Source organism: Chiroxiphia lanceolata, chromosome 1, assembly GCF_009829145.1.
Source record: "Chiroxiphia lanceolata isolate bChiLan1 chromosome 1, bChiLan1.pri, whole genome shotgun sequence".
Classification (NCBI taxonomy): Eukaryota; Metazoa; Chordata; class Aves; order Passeriformes; family Pipridae; genus Chiroxiphia; species Chiroxiphia lanceolata.
In genome coordinates, this window is record NC_045637.1 from 117,731,878 (window position 1) to 117,747,727 (window position 15,850).

Sequence of the window (15,850 nt, forward strand, 5' to 3'; positions counted from 1 at the left end):
GATTTTCACTTCCTTGGATTCACTTTCTGACTAAAGAAAGTAGGAAGTAGTATAGAATATGAGCAGTGTGGGAAAGAACTGTAGAATAGAGCTGGGAGTACATAGTTTGCCAAAAGAAAATAGTGCGGATGTGGACTCACTGGTCAACTCATCTTCCCTCTAGCATTTATGGCAGGGAAGGAATAATAGGTTTTGACATTGTCTTTGCTTACTGTGAGATCACTCAAGTCTAAGTGAAAGTACGTTCAGTTCACTATGATCTTACAAGCAGAGAAGGATACTGTAGTGCTCAGAGCATTAAATTTGGAGACCTAGAGCTCAGGTCCTTGGTCTGCCATAGATTCCTGTGTGAGCTTTGCGCAGGAGAATTATGCTGTCTGTCCCAGGTTCCTAGCAGAAAAATGCAGATAATCTCTTGCCATGTAGAAGTGTCCTGAGAATTAATACTGGAATTGTATGGATAAAAATAAGGCTGCTGGGTATTTAATATTTGGTCTTGTTTTGTAAGACAAATGGAAATTAAAAGCTCCTCCATTCTCAAGAGGGAGAAGAGCTAAGGTTCATGGGCATTCTACTTTGTGTTCTCTGAAGCCATGACTGTCAGTCTTGGGTTGATACTTGATATGGGCAGCTGGTAATAAGCATGGTGGCCAAGTTGGACAATTTCTCATTGCTTCCTTCTACCAGAAACAGCCGGAACTTTACAGAAAGTTGAACGTTCATTTTGGATCATTTTATTTTCAGTGATCCAACAGCTTCCAATAGTGGAAAAAAAAAAGATCCAAATTTGTCTGACCAACTGCAGTAAAAGCCCAAAGGATTCTGAAGAGCTCAATTAGGTAGGTCATGTTTCTGAAATAAAAAGCTTAGTTGCTGCCCTTGTGCAATTTAAAATCCAGGTAAGATGTAACCCATAGTGAGTTAGAGGAATTCCTTGCTTGACAGTATTAAGTACTGAAGTTCAGATCATTGTCTTTCAGTAGGTGTTATGTAAAAAAAATAAATATTTTATTTGGTACAGTGTTTTCTTCAGTCCATAGCATATTCTAGATATGGGGTGAAAGAAGTGATATTGTTGACATTATTGTTCCTGTGGCCTGAGGTGGGTAAGGTCTGCACAGTGCTGAGCAGTGCTGATCCTATTCCAACAGACTGGACTTCATTGTAAGCTGGTCTCACCTGTCTGTAATGCACACGAGTAATAGTAAAGGAACAGGAGGGAATAAGGTAGAAAAAAGGGAGCACATACCTTAGCTTGTTTAGCAAAATAAAGAAAATAATGACATGAAATAATGGATATCAGAGTATTCATGAAAATTTGTCTCTGCATTTTCCTGGTCCAGCATCATGATAGTAGTTTCACAGGATTCTGTATAATGAAAAGAGAAATATACTCCCCTGTACATCTAGAGGAGTACATTTTCCAGTTAAAATTCTTGTATTGGGATATATGATTTTATGTTTTCAAAACTCTAGTATCCATGAAAGAAGACTTTAAAAAAACCCTATGATGCATAGGGTTCTAAAACTAATAATAAAGATAATAATAATTCTTTTTCCAAACTAGCTCAGTTTGGAGGAATCACAGAAAAAATACTGTCTCTAGACAAAATAATACTTTGAATAGCAGCAAATGACCAGAACTAATTCAAACTTTCCAGGTGAATAGTGGATATGTTGAAAAATGTTGCCTAAAAATAAACAGTGGGTACTTACTGGTGCCAAACTGGAAGAGGTTTACTTTAAAAAAAAAAAAAAAAAGGAAGGAAAGAAAAGATGGAAAGAGATTTGAAAGTATTTTTGTAATGAGTCATTTTGAATTGTTTGGGTTTGGATGTTTGAAATTTGCCAATGTTTAAATAACAAAAATGGTTAAGTATCCAAATAGGAACTATAGGATGTCATTTTGGTTGAAAGAAAAGTTTCATCTGACACAATGGTGGTTTTTTCCTCCCTAATTGTCTTTATTTTTTGGTTTGGCCAGTGAACTGAAAAAATCAATTACTCACAGATCTCCACAGCTGAGACAGTGTTGCATTCATCCTCTTCAAAGTGACTAGCCACTGTTAACATTACTAACAGCAAAACCTCTGAAAGGAAAACTTGTATGGCCACACAGCACACTTTACCCTCAAACTGTCTCGGGAGAGTCAGCACCATCAAAACTGGTGTGGTTGGAGCCCCCTTTTGAGGGCTCTTCTTTTCTAGTGGGTTTCAAATATTTAATACAGTCTTTTTTTTCTTTTTTTTTTCTGAAACTAAGAGGGATAATATGTAACAGTATTGTGTTTAAATGGGGATATCCAAATTTTTAAAATATTTTTGAGATTATTATATAATGAAAGCGCTCTCCAAAAAGTCTGTGAACAATGCAGAAGCCAAAAAACACTTTAAAATCCTGATTTCCCCTTCTAAAAAAAAAAAAAAAACAAAACAAAACACAAAAAGAAAATACACACAAACCAAAAACCCGTACAAGGATCTAACACTATAAACGTTCAGAACTTAGATTTTCTGAGCAATAAATTCTCCAGAGGCACAATGTCATTTGTTTACACCTAATCTCCTTTCAGTCTATATGGAATAATATGTAACCTATTAAAATAAGTAGTTTAGTGATTAGGTGAGGCTCATTTTGCCATGTCAGGTTAGATCATTAGTACTACATTTATGGAACTGAATTTACCTTTAAAGGGACAATACAGCAGTTTTTAAGAAAAGTATCTGTTAAAAAAGATGAAGACTACCATACAGTGATAAAAGGGAGTACCTTAGTGACTACAGGCCATGACAGATTACATTAAACTAATTCCTAAAAGCCAGATTTACAATTCATGTTGCATTGTCTCTGTTATATTTCAAAGAATGTTATTCTTTTGGTTTTGGATGTCTTAAAATTTCCGATTTTATCAAATTCTCTGAAGACATAAATGTGATATCCAATAGTTTACATCAAGAGCATTATTCAACATCATTAGCCTACTATTCTTAAATGCCTGTGACTTTATTGTCTTTTTGAAGAAAATCCTTCCAAATATACCTTTTCTTTGACCCACTGACAAACTTAATTCATAATGAATTAAAAATTCTAGCTGATGTTGAGTTATCCAAATGTAGGTTTACGTACATTTGTAAGCTAGAACATGAGCTCCCCACATATCTCTTCCCTTTTATGTTTTAAAATAACCTGAGTCAGTGTTCTTGAAAATTTTCTAGGAAAAAATCCTGGTTTGGATTGGGCTCTCTAGGATACATTTTAATGCTTACTGCATGTGAACTGTCAAGTATTAGGATCCTATATAAAAAATATTAATGATATCTTTTAAAGTCATCTTTTAAAACTACCTAAAAGTTAACTTTTAAATGGTGCTTTCCTGGGTTCTCCACTGAGTCATACCAGATGAAAGGTTCTCTGAGCTTCTGCCAAGGTAAAATGTGAGTATTGTTTTGAACTCAAAAAAGTTATCATGGAAATATTGAGAGAGGTGTGGGATGGGGTGGAAAACATGGAAATATCCATATCTTGGAGAAATCATATTATGATCCTGCAAACCAACTCAGACTCCAGGAAGGAAGGGAAATTGTAGTTTAGTGTCTTTGTGGTATTCAAAATGGCTGTACGTATGGCCAGAAGGAAAAAATTGCAAAGTAACGAGGAATGATAATGGAATTCTGCAGAGATTTGCTTTTTCACTCAGTGTTTATGGTGGTAATAGTGATAGAAGAACTGCAAAAGATTTAGATTAATGGGGTATTAGTTTAGGAGTTCCTGCCCAGTTTACATACCTCTAAGTTCCAAATGCATTGCAAAAAATTATCTACATTTTTGTGTCTGCAAAATCTGGGCTAGCTTCTTCCTTAGGAGAGACTATTTGATAATAGATCTTGTGATTCCTTTTCTGGAAACTAGACCTGCAGTTGAGTTTAAAAGGATTGAGAATGAGAGTGTGCATGAGGAAAAACTATGCAGGAAAAGATGTAACATATCTTTCTCTATAGCCAAGTTACAAAATATAGCAATATGTAGTAGCCAAATTGTTGAGCTGTTTATTAGGGAACTTGAGGAACAGGGATCTTGATCTCCTTGAGAAAAATTAAGGAAACTTGCTATTTATTATCCTGTATCTAAAAACCTCCCTGATCTATCGTCTGTTTACTCTAACACCATTTTCTTTTGTTTCCTTTGTGCGTATTCAGTCTTTGTGGTTCCCTTAGTCCAGATTTCAGAGTCAGTACTTACAGCTGTTTATACTCATTACCTAGAACTGATCCAAGGAATATTTCAGGTGAACTGGGCACAAAAATTTGCATGGGAAGATTTTTTATCAGTAAATGCTATTTCACTGAAAGCAAAATTTCTGCCAGAAGGTGTTAAATATTTGTAAAGAATTGTGACCCCCCAAAAAATCTCTGAGATCAAAACTTTAGCATTTTTAAGATACATGGTTTCTTTTTTTTGATATGACTTCTCATTTTTAAATCTATTCTCAATTCCATAGTGAAACATGGTTTTTAAAGTCACAATGGGGGGGAGGGACAGGATGGATGCAAATATTCATGCACATGATGGCTCAAAACAAATAAAATATAGCAATTTCTTGTGGAATGCACAGTTTGAGGTGGAACTTGCAGGAATCATCTGTTCATCTGTTTTTGTCATATTCCCTTGGTTTAGGCAAGAAAGGTGTTGTGGTGATGAAGTTCATATCACTGGTGGTTTCAGAAGGAGAACCACTTGACTGAGGTCTGCCACCAAATGCATGAACCTCATGCTGGACACATGGCTTTGTACCCTGTAGGCTGTCTGTGCCTAGAACATAACACTGTATTGCAACCCAGACTACCCAGGGTAGGGAAAAATGTCTAGTCCCAGCTGGAGACACGGAACTGTATCCATGTGTAAAAATACACAGTTTGGTTGATACTGGGGAAGTTCTCAAAAACTGTCTCAATGTGATATAGGAAGTTGCAAAGATTTGTGGTGAGCTTTTCTTCAAACTTGTATACTCACACTTACCTTGGATGTATTGCCACTGCCTCTGCCCAAGAGATTATCTCGCCTGTGTTTTAAATTGCCTGAAAATTGAAGAAACGAATGATTGCTTCAAATTTGGTCAAAATGCTGAGCTACTTAATCTTCTAAGTTGTGTTATGCTTGTGCTTCCTACAAAGAAAATTAAGGTAAAAATATTAACATAAACTTCTCAAATGTCTGAACATTCACGTCCCATTTAAAATCTGATGACCTTTTCTCTTTAGAGTTTAGTGTTTAGACTATGGCATCAGTAACACTGGAATTAGAAAATACATTAGTAACCTCCCATTTTAAGTAATTGTAGCACCCGACTTATAAAATGTAATTACATTTTGGGGGGGGACTATCTTGAGTCAGGCCATGCATGCACCTAGTTTTTGACAAGGTTCTCTACATGAATTTCAGGTAATAATAACACAGAGCATCAAGCACAGGCTGTGGAAAAAACCTATCAGTGTTGTGGGATGTTATCCTAATTTTGTTGGTCAATGTTACCCAAACATTTCTGGAAGGAAGTTTGTGAAAAGGCTGACATTGAACCTTCGTCTTCATTTTGTTGATCAGCAGTGTTCCTTGTGCATAGGGAAATCTATAGAGGTCTTTGTGTAGAAGCTTATCATACAGAACACCAAAAAAGTCTTAAGTAATCGTTATGGTTCCTCGCTGAGATCCAATGTTCAGTAACACTTGGAATTTGTCTGTATATGCTCTTTAAGAACTCTTCCCAGTGGGCTTCTATCCCTCTCCATCGCTCTGCTAATGGATTAGGTGGGAAATAGTTAACGTTGGTATTCTCAAAGGTTGTCCAAAGGTTCATCAGTTAAGCTGAGTCACAAAAATGGTTTCCATTGCTTCAGCTTTTCTACTGTGGATTCTAGACTACAACTCTGTGCATGTTAAATGGAAATAAAAACTAATTTTTGCAGCCATAAACATTAGAGAATTTCCTGCAAGCAAAACCTCAAATTTCATGATGCCTCTCACATGCTCCATCATTAAGGGACATGTCTGACACTATTGAAAAAACAGAGAGCAGCTGTGCTCCTGAACATACTAATTTTCTGTGCCACTGTAGCCAGGACTGTGGTAGATTATAAACTGTGTTCCAGAGGCTCTGAGTCCCAGCCAAGGTCCTGCAGAGCTGGCTGAATTTTTCCATTTAAAGCGTGTTCTCGTCCCCAGATGACTTTGCGCTGCACTGGCTGGCAGCAGCAGGTGCGTGAATGCCGAGTCATGCCAGAGGGAAGGATCACAGAATAGAAATATTTCATCCTTCATGGCTTGGTATCCTAGAAAAGTATGGGATACCACTGCTGTTGCTCTACGTAATCTGAACCTATGAGGCCCTCCTCCACAGCACTGAGATAATACACCCAGTGAGCTGTGTCCCCAAACACAGCTGATATTTCTCAGTTCAGTTTCAATTTGCATTTGTGAGTTATAAAGTGTTTCATCAGCTTCGAATTCTTTGCTATTGCCAGGGAAATGCTCACCTTGAAATTTCTACGTGATTCTCTACAATCTCAGGTGCAATCTGGACACTTCTTATTCTTTTTTTTAATAGGAGTGACTTCTTCACTTCATGATCTGTAAAAGCTTTACATGAGAAAAGATAAGCATTTCCAGCGTGTAAAAAAAATACCTTTATGGGTCTTTTCTATTCAGGAAGGTGTGATTGGTATGTTCAACACTACCTCATCACCATTCTGACCTGTTAAATTTATTTTTACTGTGTTTTTCTAATAATGCCGTGGGAATGTAGCAACTGTGAAACCAATGGCAACCGTGAAATACCTTGACAATTCTATGCTAGTGAGCTGTGGAAATCAGAGCTGCTTGCCCTCTGTTTTTCAGTTGCCTATATTCTCAGCTGCTGCATTAAAAGAATGATTTCTTATATACTTGCATTCAGGCAAATGTAGAAATTACTCCAAAAATGGCAGTTACTCTAGGGGAAAAAACCTATCATGAGACTCGAGTGAACCCTAATCCAATACCTTTAATTTACTAGTGGGTAAGGTTTTTCTTCCAGTGATTCTTAGTGAAATGCTTCATGAAGGCATTGAAAGTTGGTGAAAAATACAGTCTTTCAGAATTTGGCTCCAGCTGATTTTATACCTAGAAGCACAACTTTGAATGATCTTCTGCACTGGTTAATTAAATCCTCTGTTGTTAGCCACCAATTAGATGCATAAAATGACAAACCTTGTTAGCAGATTTGCTGGCCAAATACAGAGAGATCCCATATATCATTTTGACTACTTTATATTTGGGCTCTTAAAGAATGTGTGCAACTTGTCTAATGAAGTGTCTGTGTGTATGAGAGGAAAAAAAGAAACAGATTTTGGATCTCTCCCTTCTGTTGATCTGTCTGACTGTGTCTCTGTTCAGGGAGTGGGGTAAAATTCCCCTTACATTTTTTTTTACTGTTTCTTGGACTCTTACCAGTCTGTTGCCTGCCTCTCAGATTAGAAGAACACTGGCATATTTTAACAGTTTCCTAGGATCCAAATAGTCTTTAATTAACAGGGAATTGATGTTTTGGAGTACCACCAAAACATAGGAGACATTGAAAGGAGAGAATGAGCTTGGATCCTTCCAGCTTGTGGCAAGGGGCAAGCAAATAAGCAAAATAGGGTCCACTGCAAGCAGGTAGCACCTTATTAGTATGCAAGGGGATTTCTTCATTTGCATTACGTTCCCACAGAGCTGATGGTTAGCTGGGAGGAGTTTTCTGCTGCACAGAGTCTGAATGAGCTCCCCCCCTTGCAAAGAGCAGAAAGTGTTCATCGGCACCTTCCCACAAACAGAATTTTGGTGGCTGTTGAAATTATCTGGATTTTTAGATTTGTATCGATCAACTGTTGAGGTGACAAGGTATGTCATGTTTGTGAGGTTTATGCTGAAACTGAAGCTGTTGGCTTCATGAGCGAGCATTTAATTAAAAAATCAGAAGTCTGCAAATGACATGACTTTTGCTGAGCTGAAGTTGTTTTTCTTTTGGAGTAGTCTGCCTTTGTAGGGTTGAGCAACAGAGTAGGGATGAAGCACTGAAGTTATATGTAGGAGAATGAGACTAGCTGAAGTTCTAAAGGGATGTCAAATGTATGCTGGACTATTGTTCTAGACAATCCATGGAAATAAATGGTCTGTGAGCTAATTTTTAAAATGATAGACTGACACCTGAAGCAATTACTGACAAAGAGTTATAACCAATAGTCACTGAGTCAGCTATGCTTTTTTCAGTAATGCAGTAATTTGTGGACTAATAAAAATGTATTCGTTTGATCCAATATTGGCTTTTCAACGTTGTTTTTTTTGTACTGGCTTCCCTCCCCCCAATCACAGTACTTGCTGAATGCCTTCTGTGTCTTTGTACATGCAGGTGGCACATGCCAGAGCCCTGCTCTTCCAGCCCTAGTGCGTCCTCCTGCACCACCTTTGCAGCCATCGCTGGATATTAAACCGTTTCTTCCATTTCCTCTGGACACTGCTGCAGCAGTCAATCTCTTCCCCAACTTCAATGCAGTAAGTACACTCCTAACAGTTATGGTCCACCTCAGTGAGCCACAGCTTCCACGGAAGACTCAAGAGGGCACAAAGTAGAATTTTATGTACTCTATTAAAGCTGGAATATCCTCTCCCTTACTGAGGGCCAAATAGCTCTTTCAGGCACACTGCTAGGCCATAAATTAAAGCCTACCTGAGTGTTAGTCAGAAGTAATGTAGGAGGAAAAAATTATATCATCCCAAGTGACACACAAAAAAGTTTCAGGCCGTATTCATTCCCAGTGCTTGTGAGTTTCCCACTGTAATTTAGGACGTGAAGAGTTTCACTAACTTACACTTTGCTGCAACTCTCAGAAAGTTTCAGAGCGATGGTATTCTACATCTCATCTCCAACAGCATTCCTGAGAAATACTAAGAATTTACAGGGGCTACAAAAACAAATGCTGTCAGGGCAATTAAAGTAAGAACAAGAACAGTGTTAGCTGATATTTGAGGTATTCAATGAAAAACAATCCAGGGTATTTTTTTCACGTTAAGATAGGTATTTCTTAAGTCCTAGGTTTAAATCTATCTTAGAATATATTTGTCTTTAATAATTTTTTTTACTTAGTCATGCTATGTATGATAGAGATCTTGTTCATCCTTAAGTATTTTAATTATGCTGCTGACATATGTTATGAATGTCATGTTCAATTTTCCTGTTTCTGTGTGAGATAATTAATGCTCAAAAAGAAAAAAAAACCTAGGTTGGTTTTATGTAAATTTTGACTTTATAGGATTATGCCCCTTTTTAATTTTATGTACTCTTAGAAATTTTTTTCCTATTTACATATACTAGATATAGAAAAAAAACCCCTTAAGAACATGTGTGCTTACCTACTTTGAGAGACACAGAGGTATTGGAATTTACCGTGCCAAAACAATTCTAACTGATGTACAGAAATCTTAATCACAGTAATTAAGAGTAGTAAAAGAACTAGAATGGGTATTCTAGTAACAATTTGTCATAATCAATAGCAGATTTCCATAACTAATTGTTCATATTTTGCCTTTCATGAATGTTCACTTTTCTTTCAACTAGTTAAAATTAACTAATTGTCAAAACTATACAGTCTTGAATTCAAGTAATTCACAGCATTAATAAGGATCAGAGAAACTATAACTTCAACTCTTAAAATGCAGAGAAACAATATTTCAAAAAATTGCTACTATAAAAAAACCTTTTCAAATTTTAAAAAGTGTGTAGGTATGCAGCAAGGTTTTAAAAAGTGCTAGTTTTAACCAAGTTACTGATAACTCATAATGAAATGGATAGAACTTTAGACTTGTTTAGTATACTTTAGGGTTGGGGTCTTTTAACCAGTTGTGGTTTGTGATCACCATTTGTAGTTAATGCAACCGGCTGAATTTTTAAAAGATGTCTACTAGAATTTCTGATATTTTTTTCTCAGGATTTTCCATAGTTCAGAGTCTTCAGGTTGTTTTGCTCATTGTTTAATTCTACATAATTGAAATGGAATGCAATGATAAATTTTAATATTGTTAATCTTTTGTTCTTCCATAAATTTCCACTTTCTTTCTTGTTGTACAGACTGCTTGGCTACTCTAATTATTTTGAAGGAGGAGTGTAGAAGTCATGTTTGTATTAATTTGGAAGTAAGAAAGTAAAAATAGACTCGTATCAAAACCCTGTTATTCCTGAACATCATTTTAGTATCGTATAACTTGGTATAAGCACTGTTGTTGGACTTCATAGCCTCATAATCTCTTCAGTTTTTCCGTAAAGTGAGCCTAGGTTTGAGGAGTGAGACTCACAGCCCTTTTAACAGCACTCTGAAGTCTGTTCCCATGCAAAGTATTACTTCCTGTGATGTGTGGCCATCTGCCAAGTCCACCTTTGGCAAATATGTTGATCCTGAGTGTGAGGATGCTGTCAACAGAACTGCCTTGCTGCTCATAGTCTTCACATTGCAAAGTGACTTTTGCCTTCTCATATGTGCTGACATGCAACATCATCCTCAGTGTTCCCATGTACTGTGAACAGTACATTATTGAATGCTGCTATGTTTAGCTCATATGCTGGAGCTGGTTAACGACAATCTACAAATGGATAGACTAGCTGAGTAGTTTTGCATATTTTCAGAAATCCTTTCCAAGCTGATGAAACTTTTGGGGACACATCAGCTCCTGAGCATTATCAGGCCAAGGAGAAGGTAAACCAGGCGTCATATTACACTTTAAACAGGATGTGTGACAGGGGTTTCAGTATGTGAATGTGAGACAGAAAACAAGTGTTTAATCAAAAAATGATCTTTGTAAATATACTTGTTTGTGAACAATTGCAGCTGTTGATAATGCTTTATCTTCATTGACTTCACTGACAATCCTATGCAGTATCAGTGGAGAATCATTTTTGCTCTATGGCTAAAACAAGATCAAGCAGGTGATTAGTAAAAGAATACCTGAATGGAGGTTCTCTCTCGTATATTCCATAAATTAGCTTTACCCTTGATTGAGACATCAGGGTCATAGATTGCGTCATAGGAAATGGATTTCTAAAGACCTCTTCACCCTAGTGCAATTTCACGGGAACTAATGAGTTTGGCAGCCTGTCCAGACTACTTGCCAAGAGGCTAGAGTGCAGTCCAGAGTTCTGGCCATTTACTGGCCACTTTTCAACAACGTTCTTATGAAAACAACATGATCAAGATGAAACATGAGTAAAAATTGCGACGTTTCAGAGACAATAAGCATTCTCTCAGCTTGAGAGTTTGGTTGTTACAGACATAGGTATCTGAGCTAATCAGCCTAAGTTTCCTCACAAAATATAATGGATAAAAATAATAAATTTCTCCAACATTTTACATGGAGAAAAATGCATAAAGGCATCTTGCAGTACAATCACCCTATATGTACTTTGGTGTGAGATGAAGTGAGCCCTGAAAGTTCTCGTTCATCTCTTCTGACTGTAATGAGGAATTGGCTCCTTTGCATCTGCATTAAGATGAATCCCACATTATGGACAGGTCACAAGGTATTCACAGCTCATATATTAAATTCCAGTCAGAAATCAGATGACAGAAGTGCTGACATTCTATTGTATGTTTACAGAGGAATGCTCCCATTTCAGTTATGCTTCTAATTTTATCTAAAGACAGTCTTAAGGGAATTTGAGGATTCAGATGAACTGGATAAAAATATTAGGAGAGGTGAAAGCAAAAGTAACTTACCAGTGGTGAATCTCAGACACATACATAGGAACTAATAGATAAAACCAAATAGTGATTTTAAGAATTGCAAATAATAATAGTAAGGTGTATTTTATAACATTTTTACTCTATTTCAGTTTATTACAAACATAAGATTACTTTCTTTGTTACTGATGATTTTGCTCTAAAACTAGCTCAGTTTTTGCTGGCTGCCTCTGAAGAAAACATTCAGCACTGGTTTCCACAAAGACAAAAGCTTTCATCAAAGAAGAGACTAGAGGAGATAACATGGGGTATGCAAGCTTTTATCAGGAATATCTCCAGACACTGAGTAGAAGGAAAAGTAAAAAGTTAGTAACCTGAGAAATGTCAGGAAGATAACGTGAACCTTTGAACCACTCAATTTCGGGAGGAATATTTTCTATTTATACAAGGAAGTATAAAGCAAACATAGCAATTAACAATCTGGTTAGCTGAACATTTGTAGGTGCTATACTCTTAATTGTGAAGCAAATGGATACCCTCAAGTCACAAGTAAAAAGAAATTGTAACAACACAGCTGTTTAAACTGAAAACAGCCCACTGTTGCAGACCCTGAAGAATCACAAGTTCATTGCAAGTTTATCTGATCTAAAAAGATGAATCGACTGTATGGGATTTAAATGGCTAAATTTTGTTGAAGGAGAGAAACTATGACTATAAACAATGCTTATGTAGCTTTTTAAAATATAATTTGAAGATTGTCGAGGAATGGAAAAATAATTAAATTGTTGTTCTGAAAAATATTTGAGATTGTTTAGCAAACACTTTTTATACTTCTGCATTTTCATCTGTAGAGGGAGAAGCTGTAAGCCTCTGTGTTTCTAGGAATTAGTTCTTGGAGATACAAAACTTTAGCATTTGCATTAAATATGGGTGAGTGCATGTGAATGTGCATATGTGGTGTTTCTGTTCATTGCAAAGAAATTTCACAAAGCTTCAAAGTATAGAAGTTAATTAACTTGTAGGAAAATACTGGTATAAGGCTCTGGTCTAAGAAGAAGTGTTTAATTTTGCAACACATCAACATCAACCCTAAGCTGATGGACCCTACAATGGAAAAAAAATCTCATGTAGATCTCTTTTGTAGTCTCCAAAGCACAGATACATCAGAATCCAGGTTTTGTTTATTTCTGAAGTTCTCAGAGTTATATATTTCAACCTCCCGAGAGAGAGAATTTAAAGTTTAGAAATCCAAGTAATTTGCCATTACAAGGTGAAAAATCAGACAACTCATCGCACTCCTGGTTTGTTTATTCTTTTGTTTATTCTTTGAAGTATATGCTGATCATTTTCCTGAAAAATTTCTAAAAGATATTTTATCACACTTTGTAGACTGTAGTATGAGCATAATCAGTAATGGAAGAGGTATATGATCTGAATAAATGCTTATAAGCAGAAAGAGTAATGTTGCTTGAAAAGCTCCATCCCTAACTCCAAATTAAAGCCTTGTTGCCAGTGGAAAGGTTCCCAAATAAGCATCCTTTGGAAAGAAACATGTTTACAGTTTTGACTAGAAATGTATGACTTGGAAGAGCAAAGACAATGTCAGAGCTGTATTAAACACGGATGGAAAATGATCCATGATCCATCCTGGTTCAGTTCCCTGATTTTCCTGTTTGTTTGTTTTATGCCATTATCACCAGGTGTAATATTAAGAGCTTCATATTCCACCTTCCTCTGGTAAAGGTTTACCATATGGGAAAGGAGGAGAAGTAAAGGGCATCCACTGTCCATAGATTATGGCACCAGTGGCGACTCCGGTTAAAGTGCTAATGTGGTACTCTTTGCTTCCTGAAAACCAACCTGTATAACATCCTAGCAGCTTTGAGGGCAGCACAAAGGCTGCAATCCCTATTTATAGAGGTGAAGCTTGTGTATTTAGGTATAGTTTTCTCCTATTGTGGCCAGACAGCTGATAGAAATGGACAGTGTAGAAAACCTGCCTGCTGAGAAGTATTTCTGGGAAGAGTTATACCAGGAAATGTGGAGAAAACCTGTCAGAAAGCTGCCAGAAGAGATTTTAAAAATCTTTTCCTTAGTATCTTGTCCTGGATAGTCATTTTATCTAGGAGAGAGATATGTGCTGCAGAAATGATGTGCCAATTTTATGGATGTTATGAATAAGATGTAACGTTTTGATAGTGAAGAGCGGAGGAGGACTCTGAAATACGTTAGCTTTCTTAGTCATTATCAGCCTTAAATTTACAAAATACACCCAAGTTTTTTGTATATCACTACATAGTGGTTCTGTTTTATGCTTTCTGAGTTAATTGAGCAGAGGAGCATAACATTACTATTTTTCCTCATCATATAAAATCCTTTTAAGTTCAGTACTGATGACATGCTGTCAGAATGCTTTGTTTGCAGAAGAGGGGAGGACAACATAGTGGCCGAAGTCTGATGTGAATCAAAAAGGAATACTGCCTATATAGAAGAACTTGGCAGTAAAAGTATAGTCTGTGCTGATTTTTAATGTTATTTCCATGAAAAGGTCCTTTATCAGGTGAAGAACTGTAGTGCACCAAATTTTGAATTTGTCAGAAAGAGGAGATTATTGCTTCTGGGGTTATTCTTTGCATGACTGCTCATTTACAGGTATCTAGAAACAGGGGAATTGATTTGCTCGTGTCCTTGCATAGCACTGCAATTCTAAGTTAGCTAAGTAAGATGGGTCTACTCTTTTTTGTGGTCTATATCTCTATTGCTATTTAGCTGAATGTTTTTCAAAATAGGGAAAAATAGAAAAATAACGAATGGGTTGAGGGATTCTTTATTATAATAACATTTTCATCACTGTCCAGAATGTTTAACTAAGTCTGCAGGAGAAGAAGAGGATTAGGGAGTGAGCCAACACAAGAAAATCCTGGCAATTCGGATGGTTTTTTTTTGGTACTTGCAAAACAGGAATGAATCAACATCAGTATGAAATATTTGATTATTTTAATTGACCAGAATTATTTCCTGTACACTTAAATCCTTAATCTACACCCTGGGTTTTATTTGAAATACCAGTAAAACATTGATTCTCTGATGCAGACAAAAAAGATTTACAGCTCAGGAGACATGATGAAATTAAGCTCTTTTGTCTTTTTCTAGTTTTGAGTTAGATTAGGCTAGATCCAGATCTCCAGGAATACTGTGTCTGCCTAGATCGCTCTGGATGCCATCTTGTCCTTCAGGTGTGTTAACAGCATGACTCAGCTTGGTGTCATCTGCAAATTTGTTGAGGGTGCACTCAATCCCTCTGTCTACGTCATTAATGAAGATATTAAAGATATTAAGTTGTATTATATTAAAATATTATTAAAGATATTACATTGTGGATGCCCCACCACTAAAAGTGTTCAGGGATCAGGTTGGATGGGACTTTTAAGAACCTGATCTGGTGAAGGATGTTGCTGTCAATGGCAGGCGATTCAACTTGATCATCTTTATAGGTCCCTTTCAACACAACCCATTCTCTGATTCCTCAGAACTTATCTGAACACTTTTAGGATTATGTTTCAGTTAGGGAATTAGCAGTCTCCTATGCTTATAATGAGCAGCTGTCACCTCTCATTACATAGACTACAGCAGTCTTGAGAACTTCAAGGAGTTAGTTGAATACGAATGGGTAGACACCATAAAAAGTATCAATTAAAATTTTTTATTTTTATTTAATTTAAATTTGTATCAAGGGTACTTTGACTTTCTATGATTGCTTTCAGAATAAATTCAGGTTTCTAGGATGTGTATTCTCCTGGGAAGCAAATCTTTAGGGTATCTTAAGATAGCCTGTGTTTTTATCATTTCACCTTGCTGAACATTACAATACTTATCATTGAATTCCTTTCTGTAACTGTAATGTGGATGTAAATTATTTGACCATACCTGTTTCCTGGTTGCTGTCCAATTTTTGGTGTGTAATGTGTGCCTTTGGTTAATATGTTTTGATTTGTCTGGAAGACTTATTTTGTGTAAGTGTGTAAGTATGTGCATAATAGGATTGCCTGTGTTTGGCCTTCACCATCTACCATCTCTTTTGGTGTTCAGCTCTGTGGCCTTGTTCAAGATC

At 36.5% G+C, this 15,850-nt stretch overlaps 1 protein-coding gene across 3 annotated transcripts in view; it reads left to right on the forward strand.

The window, feature by feature from the left end:
* The window catches only part of ZNF385D (zinc finger protein 385D), a 411,627-nt gene that overhangs the window by 269,523 nt on the left and 126,254 nt on the right, over positions 1 to 15,850 (forward strand). For all 3 annotated transcript variants that reach the window (XM_032691549.1, XM_032691566.1, XM_032691559.1), the window contains one exon: positions 8,421 to 8,563. In XM_032691549.1, the coding sequence (XP_032547440.1) occupies positions 8,421 to 8,563 (143 nt within the window). The remainder of the gene's footprint in view (positions 1 to 8,420; positions 8,564 to 15,850) is intronic.